The sequence below is a fragment of the Zosterops lateralis genome, assembly GCF_965231275.1.
Source record: "Zosterops lateralis genome assembly, chromosome: 4".
NCBI classification, from domain to species: Eukaryota; Metazoa; Chordata; class Aves; order Passeriformes; family Zosteropidae; genus Zosterops; species Zosterops lateralis.
The window spans coordinates 20,222,171-20,241,208 of record NC_139765.1 but is presented as its reverse complement, the minus strand read 5'-3'; the positions used below and the strand labels follow the sequence as shown (position 1 = coordinate 20,241,208).

General features: G+C 42.2%; 2 protein-coding genes and 1 long non-coding RNA gene across 4 annotated transcripts in view; 1 reads left to right on the top strand and 2 right to left on the bottom strand.

The window, feature by feature from the left end:
• Positions 1-1,446, bottom strand: part of RIC8B (RIC8 guanine nucleotide exchange factor B) — a 33,852-nt gene extending 32,406 nt beyond the window's left edge. The window contains exon 1 of the mRNA XM_083858978.1: positions 1,365-1,446. The gene's annotated coding sequence lies outside the window, so the exon portion shown is untranslated. The remainder of the gene's footprint in view (positions 1-1,364) is intronic.
• LOC310908484 overlaps positions 1-19,038 on the top strand; it is a 311,975-nt gene that overhangs the window by 151,266 nt on the left and 141,671 nt on the right. The gene's annotated exons all lie outside the window — the stretch shown is intronic.
• The window catches only part of RFX4 (regulatory factor X4), a gene marked incomplete at both ends in the record, with an annotated part of 91,590 nt that continues 78,706 nt past the window's right edge, over positions 6,155-19,038 (bottom strand). For both annotated transcript variants that reach the window (XM_083859101.1, XM_083859100.1), the window contains 3 exons: positions 6,155-6,427; positions 15,608-15,746; positions 18,829-18,991. In XM_083859101.1, coding sequence (XP_083715227.1) covers positions 6,155-6,427; positions 15,608-15,746; positions 18,829-18,991 — 575 coding nt within the window. The remainder of the gene's footprint in view (positions 6,428-15,607; positions 15,747-18,828; positions 18,992-19,038) is intronic.

Genomic DNA, 19,038 nt, shown 5'->3' with positions numbered 1-19,038 from the left:
TGTCTCCTGAACTCCTGATCTACCAATCCTTCAGGGAAAGTGCTCTGCAGCTGCATCGATCTCTACCTTTGACTTCCACATGAGGTAAGAACAATGTCAAAACTGTTACTCAAGGTTCTTCTACAAGCCCAAGTCTGAGTGAGGAAATCAGTTACTGCCATTGTTAGATATAAAACATATTGTACTTAAGATAGCAAATGTCATGACAGGTCTTGGAGGCTGAAGAATACCCACATCACATCCACATTCATTTGACTTTTCCCCTAATCACAAAACCATGAAACTTTAACTAAAAATTGGAATGGTCATTCCTGTAACAGATTCCTAAATTTCAATAAAAGTCAATAATTAGTTCAACACGACTGCATTTAAATTACAGCCAAAGTCAAACTCTGAATTGGTACCAGCTTGAGAGACTTGTGTACCAGTCACACAAGCACCTATACAAAGGGCAGATACCTGATGGGTTGAGACGTAATCTTTCAGAATGGACTGTATTGCTCTACTACAATCTAAGTGTCAAAATGCCCCTGTCAGAAGGGGGAGATATATAAAATCCACCCAACATCTATTTTCACTCTAATTTTCAAGTCCCTACATCAGCAGGAAACCCCTTCAACTTCTTCACTGAACATACCCATATCACACTGCAACAGCAGTCTGATACTCTTATTACTTTTTCACACTCACCAGCATTAAAAGCTCGACATTCTCTAAGCTGTCTTCCCCTTCCCCTTTGCTTGGCCAGAAACACGGAAAAATGAAGCGAGATCTGTCAGCCCATTTCACCGTCCCCCCCCCACCCCCACCCCGCCCCTGCACCTGGCCACTGTCCAGACGATGGAAAGCCCTCTCTATTCCCCGTGACAAAGGGCTGCCCACAAAGCGCAGCACCTCAGGCAGGTGGGCAGCTACCAAGAGACTTCAGTGTTCTTCCGTCCAGCCCCTGCCCAGTGCTATTACGTAGGTTAAAAGAGTTGTGAGGCAAATGTACGCTATCAAATAGCTCCTTTTACAGCCCGATCACCGATAACCGACACTACCCACTGGGCGCGTAGAACGCAAGACCGAAGGTGCCGAGGGCCGAGCCTGGCAATGGGCTTTGTGCTCCCTTGGACGCCAGACACCGCCCTGGCTCCCCGCCCCGGCAGTGCCGCGGTGCCCTGCACGGCCTGCGGGCGGGGAGTGCACGGGAAGGGCGGGAGGCTGCGCTGGGCAGCGGCTTTGAAGGACAGGGGCCACGGTGGTGAAGCGGCGAGCGCTGGGGACCCGCTGCAGAGCTCAGCCCGGGGGGTACGAGGACGATGCTGGCGGCGCTGCCGACGGCGGGGCGGCGCAGAAGGGAGAGTGATGGGACCCGTTACCTCCTCGTTGTACCGCGCCAGGACGCGCTCCACCGCCTCAGCGCTGCCGCCGCTGCCGCGCCCTTCCACGGCCTCCAGCACCGCGCGCAGCTCCGGGCCTGGCTCCGGGCCCGGCTTCGCGCCCGGCTCCATGCCCGACCGTCCCGTCCCGTCCCGTCCCGTCCCGTCCCGTCCCGTGCCGTCCCGTCCCGGCGCCGCCGGCATCGGCCGCGCCCCGCCCACGCGCCCCGCCCACGCGCCCCTCGCCCCCTGACGCGCCCGACGTTCCCCGCGGAAGCCGCCCGGACTGGCAGGAAGCGTCCGCGCGCCATTGGCTGGAGGGGCCGGCGGCTCACACCCTGAGCCCTCCTATTGGCTGCCGTCCCTTCGGCCGGCTGGGGCGGAGAGAGGACTCCATCTCCCAGCATGGCTTTGTTGCCACGGGGCACGATGGGTGCTGCAGTCCGTGCCCGCAGCGCCGAGAGCTCCGCCGGGAAGAGAGGCGGCAGCGCGCTCTCGAGACGCTGGGCGGCACGGAACACTGCCCGGCGCGTCCCTCCCTCCTCCTTAGGCTTACCCTGTTGTGTGCTCTCTGCTACCTGTCCTGTGCACACTATGTCTGTCATACGGCGAAGGGCTGCCACAACCAGGACTGGCCGCTTTTTCTTTAAGTTTTAGGTCATTGGGCTCCCACCGCGGGCGAAGTCTTGCGTGTGTTCCCTGCAGCGGGGCTTCGCCACGGCGTCTGGCAGCAAAACCAGCATCGTCTTTCTCAGGTCTAACTCACCGGAGTAATGGTGGTACGCGAAAATTCTCCGTTTTGTTCAGGAGGGGAGAGGAGGGGAAGGTGGGCTGCAGCCGCATCGGCAGAGTCGGGCAAAGGTGAACCGTGTCTCTATAAAGGTTTTGCAGGATCGGGGTTTAAACAACACCGAGCAGATACACAATATTTCCATACTCAAGGTGCCCTACAATCGAAATTCATTGTCCAGATAGCAGAAAATTATATATTGAAGTTAACAAAAAAAACACCCCAAACCAAATATGTTCATATGGAGCTGTGTCCAGTCTCTGCTTGAAATCTTTATTCCTTCAATTCAGGAATCCGTGAGGATGAGAAACCTTTCCGTGAGAAAGAGAAACCTCTCATCTCACAAATGACCAGTTCCATAGTGGAAAACGTCAGGGACGTTGCAGCTGCAGACGGACAGGGCCCAGAGGTGGTCAGATGTGACCACTGCATGTCTGCGGTGTTTAAGATGCAGACCCAAACCCTGAATTCCCTCCTTAGGAGTTTCTTGCCACAGGAACTGAGATATAAATCCAGAACTGCACAGTCACTGGACTGCAAAGAGTAACAAAATCCAGCCATCCAGAGTGCACCCATTTCTTCTCAATCGGATCCATCTGTAAACTACTGCAGCTTTGTGAAGTGAAAAGAGTCTTTTGCTTATTAGATTTACAACTCTATAAGGTTGCTTAGATTTACTTCACAGAACAGCAAAACACTCATTTTACTTGCACAGAGCCTTTTTTTTTTAATTTATTTACAAAACCTGAAAAATAAAGATTAGGAAACTGTTACTGCCCTTTAAAGGCACATTGTTATTCATCATCAGCGTGTTTTAGTTTCCACTTTATGTAGCATATGAAGGATTAGGATTTCAGTGAAAGAGAGGGACAGAATAAATTGCATCCTCTACCAAAGGAGTGCCAGACCTTTTCAGATGGGTGCATACCATGAGCCCTTCACATGTTAGTCAGCTTTATCTGAACCTTCCAAAGCAATGTCTGCCCCTGAATTTAATGGGTTTCAGGGTCAGTCACAACAGAATTGTGGGGCTGGGGAGGTCAGAGGCCATTTTTGTCAAAGGGTAGTGACCTTAGCAGCAAGAGGTAGCCTGACAAAAACAGGATGCATGCTACTGAATGGAGTTCTCACTGCTCTTCCCCTGCTGAGTCTTTTTTCTACCTGGTAAAGAAAAATCTTGAAGAATTGTAATGTATTTTTAGAGGCATACATAGACATACATATTTGTGACTGTGTAGATCTATTTAAAAATATTAAACATGTTATGTCAGTTATGCTGTAATATATTAGTTTCTATTCTACTATATATTATATGCCTATCATTTGTTATATGTTTTACCCCATGAAAAAGATCACGTCTTTATAAAATTGTGTATTGTTGTTAGGAAAAAAGAGAATGTAAGCAAGAAATTAAAAAAACGGAAAAGGGAAAAGGAAAAGAGAAAAAATAGAAAAAAAGAGGAAAGAGAAGAAAGAAGAAAATAGGGAAAAAATAACAGAAGAGAAACTGCAATTGATACTGAATATTTTGGAATGTGGTATAAAAGTTTCTTTGGCAATGTTTGCATAGTCACATATACTTACTTTTTATGCTCATAAATGCATGGCTAGGCAAGAAACCCCAACTTTCAATTTCCATGGTCAAGGGAAAGGATTAAATAACAGCCTGCAGGCTCTGACTCAGGAGGTTTGGCAGTTTGTACTAGCATGATTTAAGACCTTCTTGCCCCTCACCAGACATTCTACCCAGAGGTTATGGTGCTCTCCCGAACTGCTGTATTCCCCGGCCTGGTGCACACCTTGAAAGCTGCCGTGGTTTCTGCTGCCACGTGGCAGGGTCTGAGCTGTAGAGGCCAAGACGAGTCCTGCTTTGCCTCGCAGCTCTTCTCATGCAGGTGGTGGCCAATCTATATACTGCCCCCTTTAATGTATGCTTTAAATTTCAAAGCCTTCATCAGGAAGCAGTTCAAAGGTGCACATTCGCACTCCTGAGGCATCAACACAAGTTTCTAAATTAATTTTAAAAGAAGAAAAAAAGACACTGAAGCTTTTTTTTGCAAAAGACTTTCCAAGCCTTGTCTGACTGATGATGTTCTTGGCTCTTTTTATGAGCAGCTTTGTGATGCCACTGTTAGTCAGAATTCCCGCTTCCAGGACACCCAGGATTTTGCAGTTCTCCACTCAGAAAGGTTTTATTATTTCTGGGTCTCACACTGTGTCCAGTATCCCCCCCTCCTTCCTGAATAGTGTGCCTGAGCTCTTGGAATTAGGGTAACGGAGCTGTCCCCAAAGGTATTGAAGGTTATGAAATATTTGTGTGCTAAAATAGTCTCATTTTATCCTCTCTTTCAGTCAATGGGGATTAGGTTTCTTTTGGTTTAACAATTTACTGTAAAAAAGAGAGGAAGTGCTTCTGGCTTCCCTTGAGTGGTGCTTGGGCTCACCTCCATCCTGATCCTTCTTCCAAAGACCCAGCCTTGATTTAGTAGTCAGTTCTATCCACAGATATCTCACCAAGGTCCTTGGAGGGACCGTGGCAGGTCGTGATCACCAGTCCATCAGGCAAGTGGAGGTGCATCACCTATATGCCATGAATTGTACCTGTTCTTGAGTCCTTCCTTGGATAAAAACATACACAATGTCATTAAACATTTTTTTCAGGTCTGCAGCTTGTAGAAGTTCTTGTATTTAAGTAAATTAAACTGGCATTTATTTACTTTTACTTTTTTTTATTTGGGTGTGAAAATCCCTCATATATCTTGCACGACTGTACAATTAACACTGATGTCCATTTTAGGCATAAACATGGTTATCATCACACTGGCTGCTATCAAAGATTTTATTTACAAAACAATTACTAAAATTCCTGTTGTCATATTTCCATTTATTTATTTCTTACCCATAGGGTAATAGGTCCACCATAATTTCTTGGTGCATTTTATAATACAGAAGAAAAACTATGTTAATAAAAACTAAGAAAAACTCACAAATAGCTACAAATCTGATGGAAAATGTCTAAGAAAAATTCTCCCCAAAATTCAATACATTTTTCCACACATACACAGTACAGAATAACTTCAAAGGCACAGCTTTGAATTTTGCTTTTGTAGACGTACAGAGAATTATCACCACGTGAAGGAATTGAGAAAACAGTTTCATACCTGTCAATAGATAATTAAGCAAATAATCATGTTTGCATTTTCATTTTCTTTATATAATTGCTTCATATCATCATATTTAACATATGTGGCTCTGAATCCAAAATCTTCCCAGTCCCCAAGTCCCTTCTTATCTTGTCATTACTGACCAGAGAAGTTAGATTTTTCCAGATTGTGCAAACTCAACACGAATACATATATAATAAGAACAATAGTCAACTTAAGGCAGTGTATAATTCAATGCTACATGTCTTTTCTTCTCTTTTGTAAAGATCAAACTTACTGGATCGATAGAAGGTGCATCAATATACAAAGTTAGGTGTAAACTGAAACCTACAGCAACATGTGTCCTTTTAAGAAACCAGGTAGAGGAATTGATATGAGTAAGTGATGACTTGGCAGAATGGTTTTTAAGAAATGCATTAAGAGCTTAAAAGAAGAACAGATGACGGAGTTTTGCTGAGGGTGAATTTCCTGTCTTTAATTAAAATTATAAATAGATCTTGTTTCAGTACTTTTTCTTGTAAGACTCATTAACGTTTGTCAATAAGAGAGGGGGTAAAAATGGCTCACTCAAACTGAGAGAACACAGGGTTGGCCCAGAATTAAAAAAGGCACAGATCAGCCAAAAAAGTGGTCTAGAACAGCACAAAAGTATTTTTCGGCTACAGGAACATTCAGTCATACTGGTGTGCAATCTGCCCACCTTAGGAATTACATTTATCTGCCCGGGATCTTTTCCATTTTCACCTCCCTTGAAGAACGTCCATAAAAAGTCCAACACGGCAAGAAGTTTTTATAACTCTTCTGAGTGGTGTGGGCTTAGCTGCAACCAGTCATCTTCATTTAGCCCAGCCTGTGGTGGCTTCCCCATTGATGTAGGCAAAGCCAGGAAAGTGTTGCATGTGCTCGTACTCGGAATTCCTACGTGTTGTCAAGGGCATGTACATGTCACTGGAATTCCCATATCTCGTGGAGTGCATGGAGGAGCTCGTGTAGCAGGAGTTGGCAGCTGGGACCTCTGGCCAGCGCGGAGTCACCGGTGTGGGATGCAGCCTGGGAGTACTGCTCATCAAACAGGGCTCCATTCTTGATGTTGGGCCATTGAAAGGGTACTACAATGGAAAAAAAAAATAAAATCAAAGAATCATCTGCCACATACCTCATTTTAAAATAAGGGCTGTTGGTGTCACAATTCTGTGTTTAAAACAGCCAAAATCATATGAATTAGCAGCTACCCAGCAACAAGGTATCATACTGGAGGTGAAATATCACCAGTGTCTGCTGTAAACCAGTTTCAGGGAAAGTTCTGCAAAAGAGTCACTGATTTTAAATATTGAATTAATTTATCAAAGCGCTAGGTGTATCTGGGAGGAGAAAAATAGATTGAATTAATTAATTTTTTTTTCTCCAACTTTTACTCAAAAACTTGCTATTTACTAAAAAACAGAAAATAAAATGTCCTTACTCTTCCTCACTCAAGTGAGTTTTGAGGAAGGGAAACAAAAGAATCTTTATTTCTGGGAAGGTGCCTTCCCTTTAATGTGTTCACAAGACATTGTGACGGTTTCTGCAGGAAAATGGTGTGGTCTGGCCCCACAGCAGCAGCTAATTGGAGAATTTGTGGAAAGAGGCAGGCAGGAGAAGAATCCTTCTAGTCCCCAGCTGTTCACAGTGACAGTTGGGAACTAGAAATCAAAGAAGTTTGACAAATGGCTTCCACTAAGGAAGGACAAGATAGGAAGGAAAACAGAACAGCTTTTGCCATCTCTAGCCACAGGCTGCCCAGCAAGAGAAAGCAAATTTTGCTTATAAGGCCTTGCTTAGCATGTATTTATCTTATTGCCTATCCTGCAGGAGCAGATCATCTGTGTGCTGTGTCTGAGGAACGGCTCTCCCTGTCTTGTCCCCATTATCCGTGTGCATCACAGGGATGGTGAGGGTCCCTGTTACACTTGTAACATCCTTGTTACACTTTTTACACTTCAGAGCTTCTACATTTTACATCTTTATACCTTTTCTCCAAAAGTGTCACATTTAAAATTTCCATATCTTGGATTGTTTGACACTGTGGTATTTCTTTAACTAGAAAGCTGTCACCAAAGTAGGACTATCACTTCTGATGCTTATGAACCTTACAAGCTGCATGCCAAAGTTTTCTATGGCTGCAAAACCCCTTGCTCATATTTTGGAGGCTTATGAAGAGAACAGCTGGAGTAGGTGTTCCTAGGAGGGAGGTAACAGAGATTCCCAAGGGGCCTCATTACATTACTCCACTGTGGATGGGCCCAGGGTTAATCAGTTGCATAAGCAACTGTTAAATCAGCCCAAGGCAATTACAGGAGTGTCTCCATGAAGAGTTTGTGCTGTCTCCATTCAGACCACAGCCAGGAAGGCAGCCCAGCCTTAGCAAACATATTTGAATAGTTCACAAGCCTCAGGCAGCTCAGAGCCACACTGACCACTGCTAAGTAGAGAGGAGAAAAATAAGACTTCTTGACCAACACACTCTAATTAGTGATTTAGCACATCCCTGTGTGTCCTGAGGAGACAGGCCAGTAGGCAGATGAGAGGGAAGACATCAAAGGTGTTACCTAGCCTCTACTTCCCATCGCCACACAGGCTGAATCTACCTGTGCCATCACATCTGCTGAAATGGGCTGTTAAACTGCAGCCCCACCCTGGAACACTGACATCTCAACACTGTTCTGCTAATCCAGCTGCCAGAAAAAGCCGTCCTTGCAACACTGACAGGTCTATACAACATTATCTAAATTTCCATTTTCACCCCAGAGAAATTTTTCTTAAGTAGGAAAGTTCAGCAGAGCTTACACACTGAGTATAAAAGGCCTTATATTCCTTTAAAGGAAAATCAAGTTTTCAGACTTGGTGGCTTTCCAAAAGCTTTCACTGAAGATGAGAACTTCCAATGATCAGTAATGATGAATCTCAAGCTTTGAAGCAGTATGTGGCCCAAGCTAAAAACTTTCTTCTTTGTCTTCAGTGTGTTTTATTTGATACCAGTTATGGTGGTCTTTGCCTTTATTACCCATTGATGTGTACTTGAAATCACTGTAGATTCTTGTACTAAAGAGTGTACTTAGAATAGGGTTACCCTAGACTTCTGCCATAATACACCAGTGATTCTCTCTTGTCTTCTTCCCAGTGAGATAATTGATCTATTCTGTTGTTAACCATAACAGAAGTCTTTGCCCTCCTGACTCAGTACAATTTTCCTTTGAGGTTTTGAAACGAAGATTGTGACTTCTAACAGGGGAATTACATGTTTTCATATCCCTTACAAATGCCAAGAGAAATCCCTGTCTTCAGCCAGGATAATTTGCTATTTGAAAATTTGTAGACTGCGAAAGCATTCACCTATCATCAAGAAGAGAATGAGCTCTGGGAATATTGTGGTGGGTCTCTTTGTTGTACATAGCAGTATGTGGGGAAGCCACGTTGTCTTTTTGGTAATTTGGAAACACAAAACTTGTGCCACTGAGTGAATGAAATCTTGGCTCCCAGAATGAACTTCAGGATGCACTGGGATAAGAAGGATCTTCCTCCTCCAATGTGCAGCCCAGAAGCTTATGCTTAGGCTTACTGAGAAGGCAGGGAATGGCCATGCATGAGGGGATAAGATACAGTGTGCTGCTTTTCCTTCTCATCAAGTGCACCCGATGCAGCTGTGTTTATGAATGTGTCATGAATGTAAAAAGAGTAATGGCTTGAAAATAACATGGACTCTAAATATCCAGTATTTTACAATAAATTCTGTTATGACTGAATGCAAGATGGAAAGTTTTATAACGGTAGGTCAGCTAATTGCAAATGACTCAGTGGCTTCTTTTTCCCTACAGTGAAGAGACTATTGAAAGACAATATTTTTAAAGTACTCGTTGGCCCCTGCCTATTAATTCACCCAATGAAGCATCTATTCAGCCTTGTTGGAGTGTCCAAAGCAGAGCCATCTGGGAGGATGCCTGCCCATGCTGCCTGAATCACCTTTCACACTCTACATCCGGTTTAATGAAGAGTGCTTAAGCTGAACTCAAAACACTGGGGCCTAGTGATCTTTGCCAGATATAAAAGCGACATTTGTTGGAGAACCCTTGACAGGAAATTACCATTTTCTGGGTTGACTCACACTTGTTAATACTGCTGCCATTAGACCTAGACAAGAAGTCCTTTAAGCCTGTAAGACTTTGAGCAGATGATTGTTAAGGCCTTGCCCAAAAAAGTAAAATTAATTCAATTTCTTTTAGTATTTTAGAAAATACAATGTTAAATATGTCTTTCCATGAAGTGAAGGCTGAGTTTCTGCAGCGAAAGGATGGAGAATAATCTCTTTATCCTGATTTTCAACTCACCAATGAATTAAACATGGAAGTGAAAGGTTTCAATGTCCAAACAACAAAATATTTTCCTTATGAATGTGGCTCTGACTTTATATTGTATTAGTTCCCACTTTTGCTGAATGCTATAAATTAATGTTGCATGACAGCAACATTAGGATTTGCAAATTTAGGATTTGCAAATAACACATACCAAAAACTACTGAATTGTGGGGAGCTGGCCATAAATTAATTTCATAAAAATATACTTAAATCTTATAAAATGACATAATTGAAACTATTGATTAATTGCATCTTTATAACCCTTAATATGACCCTTTTCTCCACAAACTGAACCTTATTGAATCTGTTAATTAAGCTGAGTGAAACTTTGAAGTCCATCTAAGTGATTTCGGTACTTTTGGGAGTGGCATTTGGAGCCTTCAGAAAATGCTATTTGTAATTATCTCAGAAGAAGTTTAGACATCTGTTTCCTGTTGCATTCAATGCATAATTACTTCAATTACATGCTAACAGTCTCGGGGCCCTTATGAAGCCATACAGTTGCGAACAATGAGTTTTGCTGCATGGGTGGGATTTGGGCAGTATTTTTGTCTTTCTGTCATTACCAGCCGTTTGATGACAGAGTGATTATTGGGGAGGGTGTTATTCTTACTGCATTGGTATAGTCATAAGTTTATAATGTGTGTGTGCTGGAGAATTAAGAATTTTTTCTCATCTTTTTTTTTTTTTTTTTTTTTCCCCCCGAAGTAGATGAGCCAAAACAACACAAATGGACACTAAAGCATGGGCTCTGTCTGAGAGATTTCCTTGGCTCTCCCACTGTCACAAAAAGAGTTACTACTGTCTTCCAGTACTGTTTCTAGCAAATCCTGCTGCAGAGGTATACGAAGGGAAGACATGGTTTAGTGGAATTGTGGCAATGCAGTATTTTACAGAAAAACCGAGTAGTGCTGCATGCTGCACCCTGGGAAGTTATATGAGACCACTGCACTCTCCAGAGCAGTTCAGGAGAGTCAGAGTACAAACACTGCTTAAATTTCCTTTAACTATGCCCAAACACTGTGCTCTGGGCCTCTGAGAAATGCAGATCGGATCTACTGCATAACAGGAGACTGTACTGCTGCAGCATTTTCCAGAGTGATTTGTTCTGTCCTGGCCATAGAAGTAAACTATGATCTTCATAAATGCAGCTTGAAGGAAGCAACAAATAAATAAATAAATAAATAAATAAATAAATTCTTGTCTTTAGGGTAGGACTTGCATGTACAAAAGGAGAAACATTGCTATGCTACATTGATAGCTCTCTATCACCTGAGATCGATTGTTTGGAGCTAGTTGTTCCATTTTGGAAGTGGCAAAGGAGAAAACCTAAAATGAGGCTGTGTTTAGTGTGGCATCTAGGAGGGATTCTCTGATCTAGGTGGCTGATCTGGCAGCTTCTTGACTGAGTCCCTCCTACCTACTGTGAGATCAGGTTTGCACAGAAAGGCTGGAGGGGAGCTCCAGTGCCATCAGGTTCCCTGCTCAGCACAACTAAGAGAACAGGACATTCACACCCTCCCCAGACTACACCTGCCCTGCAGTCCATGGATAACTCCTGTGCACAGAGCACCTGTCACAACAGAAACTAAAGAGATAATAACACTTAATTCTGCAAGAGAGATGGTGAGGGAGGAGGTGAGGAATGAATGATGAAGATCTACAATGTCTTGAATGGTGAGAGTAGAAAAACAGGGAATGAATATTCACTATTCTTCATCACCCAAAAACCCTAGGGCACCCAATACAATTATAAGATAACACACTTAAAATTAACAAGAGAATGAGTGTTTCATGCAACCCCTGTGTCCTGGGTTGCAGTATAGGATGTACACATAGTATTTATTCGATCACCATCTTCATGAACGGTTGAAACCAGGTGGGCTAGTGTTTTCCCAAGCCCCTGCCTTTGGCTTGTCTTCTGCTAATGGCCCATCAACGCCTGGCCCATGAGTCACAGGTAACTCCCTCCAGGAGTTATCTCTGTTTAATGGGCCATCAAGGACCCACTTCACAACTCCTCATCCCGTTGTGAGATGATCTGCCCAGGGGGAGGAGCCAAACATTCTCACCTGGATATAAGCTGGTATGTGGGACAGTGCAAGCAGCACTTACCCACTGGATTCCCAGAGGACCAGAGCTACCAGACCTTTCCACAGGATCACTGCTTCAGGAAGAGCATCTCACCTGGACTGCTTCCACCATCCTGCTCAGGTTGTATTCTGACTCTGTCAGTGATCCTTCGTGTTATTGCATTTATTTTATTTTACTTTTACCTTTTTACCATTCTTCTTATTAAATTATATCTGTGACTTGGAGCCTCTCATTCGTTTTGCTTTCAAACCACAACACCCTGACAAAGTCTATATGTACAAAAAGCCCAAAGACAGAGTAATGGAGAGTGGTTTGCAACAAAAGTCATCATTCCAGCTGCTGCTTCCTACTCAGGATATCCCTAGATTAGCTCTTGCCAAAGTCATCATAGCTACACTGGTGAAAGGACCACCTTCTACTTACCCTAGTTCTAAGACTTTTCCCCCACAGATCTGTTTTTGGTTGTTGCTGGAGATAAGACCTGGATAAATGAACCTACAGTGTGATTTACTACAGTTACACATTAGGGTACTTACAGTTAAAGAGGTGCATCTTTATATGCTACCAGATATGTTAACATGTATACTGCTGCAGATTTCTCTAATTATCCTTCCTACTAAAAGTGTTAGCCTTGAAATTTACAAAGAAAAAATACTGCAGCATGAATTATTTGGTGTCTAAGGAAAAGCTAGAACCATGTGAACTGAAATACTTCAGATAGCCTGAAAGAGGATTAACACTTGTCCAGCCAGGGTGAACATTGCAAATAAAAGCTGTGCTCAGAGGTCAGTGAAGCCTCCACTGTGGAGGTGGATTAGTTGTGACTTTGTGAAGGTGTTGTAACTCTCCGTTAAACTCAACATAGGTTGATGAGACCTCTCAGAGGCTTTTGGACAGAGTAGTTGCCTATTTTCTACCCTGGCATCTGGTACCTAAAACTACAGAAGCAGATGAAATAAAGAACTGATGAAATAAAGTCTCAGTATAGATGTGTTTATGTACACACACACACTAAACAGTCCCCTGCTATGTGATGGTGGAGTAGCATTGGAGGATTGTATGCATTCCTGCATTATGGCTTAGAGAATTAGGTGAGAACAGATCAATCTGTAGATCATTTTTCATTTGTCTGCCAGACTCCTGGCCAGTAAGCCAAGTCAAGAAATGAGCAATCAGGCCTGGAATAACAAGTAAGGAATTGTTCTGAGAATTATTCACAGATGGTGAGGGAAGAAAAAATTTGGATTAAAACCAAGGTTTGAACAGACTGTTCCTGTCATCAAAAAGATCAGTGGGAATTAGCCAATAATGCCAGATTCCCCCCTGCACTTCTTGAGAGCTATAAAGTAATGGTTAATAGTAAATAATGAAGTAGTAAATAGTAAAATATGTACATCCATGTGACTTCTTCCCCAGTGCAGCCTCACTGTAAAGATTCCAATGACAAAATCAAAACTCCTGAAGTAGCTGATAAAACCTGGACTGTGCCACTCTCTTCCATAGAAGGAGGTTGGATATGATATTTGTTAAGGCCAAAATAGTTATTAATAGCTCAGCTTAAACCCTACCACAACTACATGTCAACTGCTTTAGCTCAGACCCTTGTCTGGGACAAGGGCTGTCCCTGGATCCATATTCGTAGAGAATTTACCACACACACAGGTGTTTGGGGTTTTTTCATAGGAGTTAATCCTTAGACACTGTCCTAAAGAGCATGGTAGAATAGTTGCTAAAGTTGAGCCAAAGTTCTGTATTCAGCCAGAATGTAGATTATAACAAAGAGTTCTTTTGAAAGTTATGGTCAGTGCCTCCTCTTTCCAGCTGATTATACTCCCACAGCTCTGCACATTGCAGCTCCTTTTGTTTCAGTATAGTGGAAGCTGTTGATATATTCATTGTAAATTTGTCTTCCTTTATTTTTATTTTGCAACATCATGAGTTCTACTGCAATTCCTTGCAACATGTCCCGCTCACAAAGACCACTAAAGAAAGAACAGTTCCCTAACATCTTATTAGGGACATCTTACAAACTTTTTATTGTTAAAAGCAGCTAAGAAAGAACTTATTATCAGAGCAGGCATTTTAAAGATGCTAACTTAGCTTTAAAAAGACTGTCAGCAAATTCTATATCAAACTGTTAAAGACTTTTAGATAATTTTTCAAAAGTAAGGTTCTCAATACAGAACAGGAACAGGGTTTTGTTGGCTGTATCCTGCTGTCCAATGCCAGATCAGTTTATAAGCAGCATGAGAAAGAACATGCCACATGGAAATTGAAATAATTTTCCTTTAAATTGTGATCATTAAAGCATAGCTGTTTTTCATATGTTTTCAGGACAGTTCAAAGACTAGCAAGAGAGGAAAAATGATCTGACATCTGCACTTGTAGAGAGAGTCCACTACAGTATGAAAGATATTTGCCTGAGTTCAATGTTTGCTACTGTTTGCATACAGCATGTTAACCAGGATACGAGTAAACTATAAATTTATTGATCTTGATTTGCTTTACTTGTTTCTTGAGATAACAGGGTAAGACCCATACCGAAAAATCGAGGAAAATAAACCTGTGCCAGCACACTGTACTAAAATGTTCATTCATTTTCCTGCTGAAGATAGAGCAGCTGCAAAACCCCTCAGACAAAGCCAGTCACCTCGTGTAGTCTGATGAATCAAGAGCTACACAAATGAGTGAGAAGTTGTAGCTTGTCCCTTCCATAAGCCGGGGAGCCATTGCTGAGCTGCTCCAAATGAGTATATTGGGTTTGTACAGATCTCAAAAAGCTTTAAGCAGATCAATACCATGATTCTTATCTTATAGCTAGGAAAAATAAAGCATAAAAAGGAGAAATTACTCCTCTAAGGTCATGTGGCAGACTGCCTCCAAAGACCAGAATGAGATGCAGCTTTTGTGTGCTCAGTTTCAAAGCACTATCAAATTCACATCTTTGCATCTGGTATGAAACTGTTGCAGTCCAGTGATGATAGTTAAGCATGGCAGTTCCCAATACACTTCTATAAATTTCCAGTAAAGGGTAAGTGTTGCCATATGGGTGGAATACCCCAACGCCATCACCTCTTCCCTGTATCTGCCCCTTGCTAAGCTTCCAGCAGGGAGCCCACAGAGCAGCTGCCCATACTGAGGGCTGCATGAGGCACTAAAGCCCTCTGACAGTGGCACTACTTCGGAACTCTTGCCAGATCTGATCTTCACACCTAATCTGTGCTGGCTCCTACTGGCTCAATTTTGTGAGGTGGAAGAGTTACTGATATAATTTCTCAGCATTGTAGTAGGAGACTATAGGATACAGCTTAAACAACCTCTGCAGTGGTGTTCTGAAGTTATTCAAGCTTTATGCAGAGCCCACTGCTTCGGCAAATTCCTAAACATGGGTATCCTCAAAAGCAGAGACCCCACAAAAATTCACTATGGCCTCTTCATCTTCAGCTAAATGAAAACACTTTTATTTCTTCTTAGGGAACTCTTCCTGCTCCCAACACCTAAGAGTGATACAAGTAGTTACATTCATTTTTTTGCTTTAGCTAATCTTTAAAACAGAAATGCTTTCCACTATCCAGACCGCTGGATTTTAGAGTTAATACTTTATACTGACAATCTAAAGCTACTGCTGACCTCCACTAAAATTAAAAGATACCTAGATATTATTAGAAAATAAAAATAATAAAAAAATAGGAGCCATCAATATCTAGACAGCTTATTGATTCAGACAACTAATATGCTGATAAATTTACAAACTGGGTTATTTTAAATTATAACAACTATTATCAAGTAATAAATGCAGATTACCTGTGAAGAGCTTCTGTGGTAAGCTGAGTAGTGAAGTGGTCCAGAAATAGCAGTATCATGTGGTAAGGATGGATACTGACTCTGCATTGGATGGGGATGCTGGTTGCTGTAGCTACCATAGTTGTAACTTCCTGTGTATCTATAATACATCAAAAACCACTTTTAGTATGCACAGTAATTTATTCCCACTAATCATTCCACGACTTTTATGAAACATACCGTTGTTTTTGGTTTGTTGGGTTTTTTTAATAGGAGGATGGTATTTTAAATCTTTTTCAAAAAAATATTTTCCAGCTTAGATGGGAAGCAGATGCCCCTACTGAAAGTGTGTTTCCAGCACAACATCAAATAGAGAGACCCAGCATGTTTCTGTGACTGATTTTAAACTGCACTTTCTCAGAAGAAGGTGTCTTTCCCTTCTATTGTTATCTAATGCCACATTCCCAGTAAATTGCTATCCAGGCTGAGGAAGTATGGTAAGCCCTGACTTGAAGAACTACAGTAAGTTCAACTATCTTCTTGTACTGCAGTCAGATGTTCCTTTATTGGGAGGGAGAGAAATGAATTCGTTTGAATCTGAAGAATACAATGTTCATCTTTAGCACAGCAAACTCAGTAAGGGAGTGGGATGTGAGGTTGGAGAACCTGTCTACTTTCTTTGTTGAATCCCAACATCCTGTCTAGGGACATCCCGGGCCAAGGAGAAAGCAGTTTCCTCAGCTATTGAGTCAGTGTTTGTTGGCCACCATTGTTTGGATCATTCACTAGCAGAAGATGCATGGACACTTTCTGCAATCTCCCCATTTTTATGAACATGTGAGCATCTGATCTTTATTGTCTTTCAGAAAAGCTGATTCACCTAGATTAAACTGTTTCCTCAAATCACCATAATCCAACACCAGAGGCAAGAGATTCCTGCAGCAACAATGAATTCTCATACATATACACACATATATATCCACAACATAGACACTGCCTTACTGTGGTCTGTTCCAAGTCTTGAATACTCTTAGCTTCTGGACCTCTGTGCTGCTCTATTTCTGTCTTCACATAACAGGCATCTTTCTGGATAAGAGAGATGTTCCCTTTCTCCTTATCCAGGTTTTCCCAGTAAGGGCTTAGTAGTGACATTCCAACAGATATAAACCTAATCATATCCAAGATGGAAGATCCAGGGTTCAAATTAATCTACTGATACCCTTCCAAACAGGTTAGAGTCTTTCACACTGGGAAAGCACTTCTGCAAAGTTAATGAGTTTGCAACAAGACTGAGGAACACAGTAAAACCTTTTTAACCTCTTGCATCATAGCAGCACCTGGGCATTTGCTGACCTTACTATATTGTCTATTCCTTCTCCACCCAATAGTTTGTGATTGGTTTCTTACTTATGGATATCTGTTGTAGGAGCATCCATGGACAGCAGGGAGAAGGAACTCTGCTGACCTGAGATATTCTAGAATACGTGGTTTTATTGCAAGGGTTGTGGGTAAAAACCCACCAGCCTCGGCTGAAGGGAAGTCCCAAAGAAAGAGGGAGAAAGAACAAGATGGTAACAGCTAAGAGAGAAGGGAGCGAGAGAGGTGGGAGCAAGAGAGGTGGCAGGGGTCAGAGCGCAGGGGTCAGAGCGCAGGGGTAAGAGAGCGAGAGAGAGAGCGAGGTCTTTGTTACAATACATTATATCTCCTTTTGTGATGAATATTCTAATTTACAGTGACCAGCCAATACAAGACACAAAATACTATAGAATCTACATACAGCCTATAAGAACTACTACATTACAATACTGTGTTATATTTTATATTTTAAACTCTAAAAACTACTCTTTGGACTTTTCTATTTTGCTACATTGACCTTTGGATCCCTTAGCCAGCAGAAAGGTATTGTTCATTCAAAAGGGATTCTCCTTCAGCTGGCTAGACTATTGTTTTCAGGTTATATAGTAACTAAGACTCGGTATCCTACAACTCAAAGTAAGCTTCCATTTCTATTTTGATTATAGGTTTCATATTTTCAGAATCTTTTGCTAAGCAATCATATTTATAAGGTTTCCCTGATTCATCTTCCCCAACAATCTGTGAGTTATGCGGATGACAGAGAAGAACTGCTGCTTAATGAGAACAGCACTGAGAGCTTTAGCAAGTGTCTGAAGCTTTTCCAGATGAAATAATGTTACTTAAATTTATACCTGTAATTATTTTAATTGAGAGCCTTGAGCAAATTTTGGTGATGGAGAATATTAGAATATTATGGTGATAATATGTTTATATCTTCAAACTGTAGACATTTTTTCATCTGCAGGTCAACAGTAGTCATTGAATCACTGAGGTTGGAAGAGACCTGTGGAGTTTATCTAGTCTAAACCATCTGCTCATAGCAGGGCCTATGAAAGCAGCCTGCCCAGGATCACATCCAGCTGGAGTCTGTACATCAGCAAGGATGGAGACTCCATAGCTTTTCTGGGCAACCTGCCCCAGTGTCTGATCACACTTACAGTAAAACAAGTTTTTTGTTCATTTGTGCTTAAACAGAATTTCTTGTACTTTGATTTGTTCTTATCCAGTCATTAAATACCACTGAAAAGAACTTGTCTCTGTCTTCTTTACATGACCCCCCCCCCGCCCCAGCAGATAGCAGATATTTATACACACTGTTAAGACCCTCCCTGAGCCCTCTCTGCCTGATGCTAAATAACCTCAGTTCTCTCAGCCTCTCTTTGTATGATACCTAGTCCAGACCCACAATTATCATCAGTGGCCCTTTTCTGGACTTACTCCAGTATGCCTGGGTCTGCCTGGTACTGGGGAGCACAGAATTGGATCCAGATTTGGTCTCAGCAGTGCTGAGCAGAAGAGAAGGATCACCTCTCCTGACATGTGGTATAGTAGGGTTGTTCTCTAGGCACATCTAGTTTTTTTCAAACATGGCACAGGAAAACAGGAATCAGAGAAGAAATCTATTTAAGCCTTCTCTTTTAGAAAATATTCTCCAGGCCTACTGTGTTTTTGAATAGAATTAAATGAGATTATAAAACAAAGACATAATATAATTGTAGAATAGCAACAACAGCCAAAGAATTATGATATCAGCATCTTTGCAATTCAAATTTAATTATATCGAGAAACAGCTTTTACTGTATTTCAAAAAAACCACCTAAGCAGAAGCTCATCCAAATCCCACCAAAAACACATTGAAAAACCCAAGACCCTGGGAAGTGCCTTACCCATGTTCTTCTCTGTGGGGATACACAGGTATCCGGTGTGTGACGGATGATGACGGTACGTGGGGGCTCCTCATGCAGGGCAGCTGTTGGGAATTCTCAGCAGGTGACCCAGCAGCTGTTGTCACAGTGTAGGTGAGTGACCATGTATAGGACTGCATAGCCCCTGAGGACAGAGAGGAGCCAAAGGAACACAGTTAACACCAGCTGTCA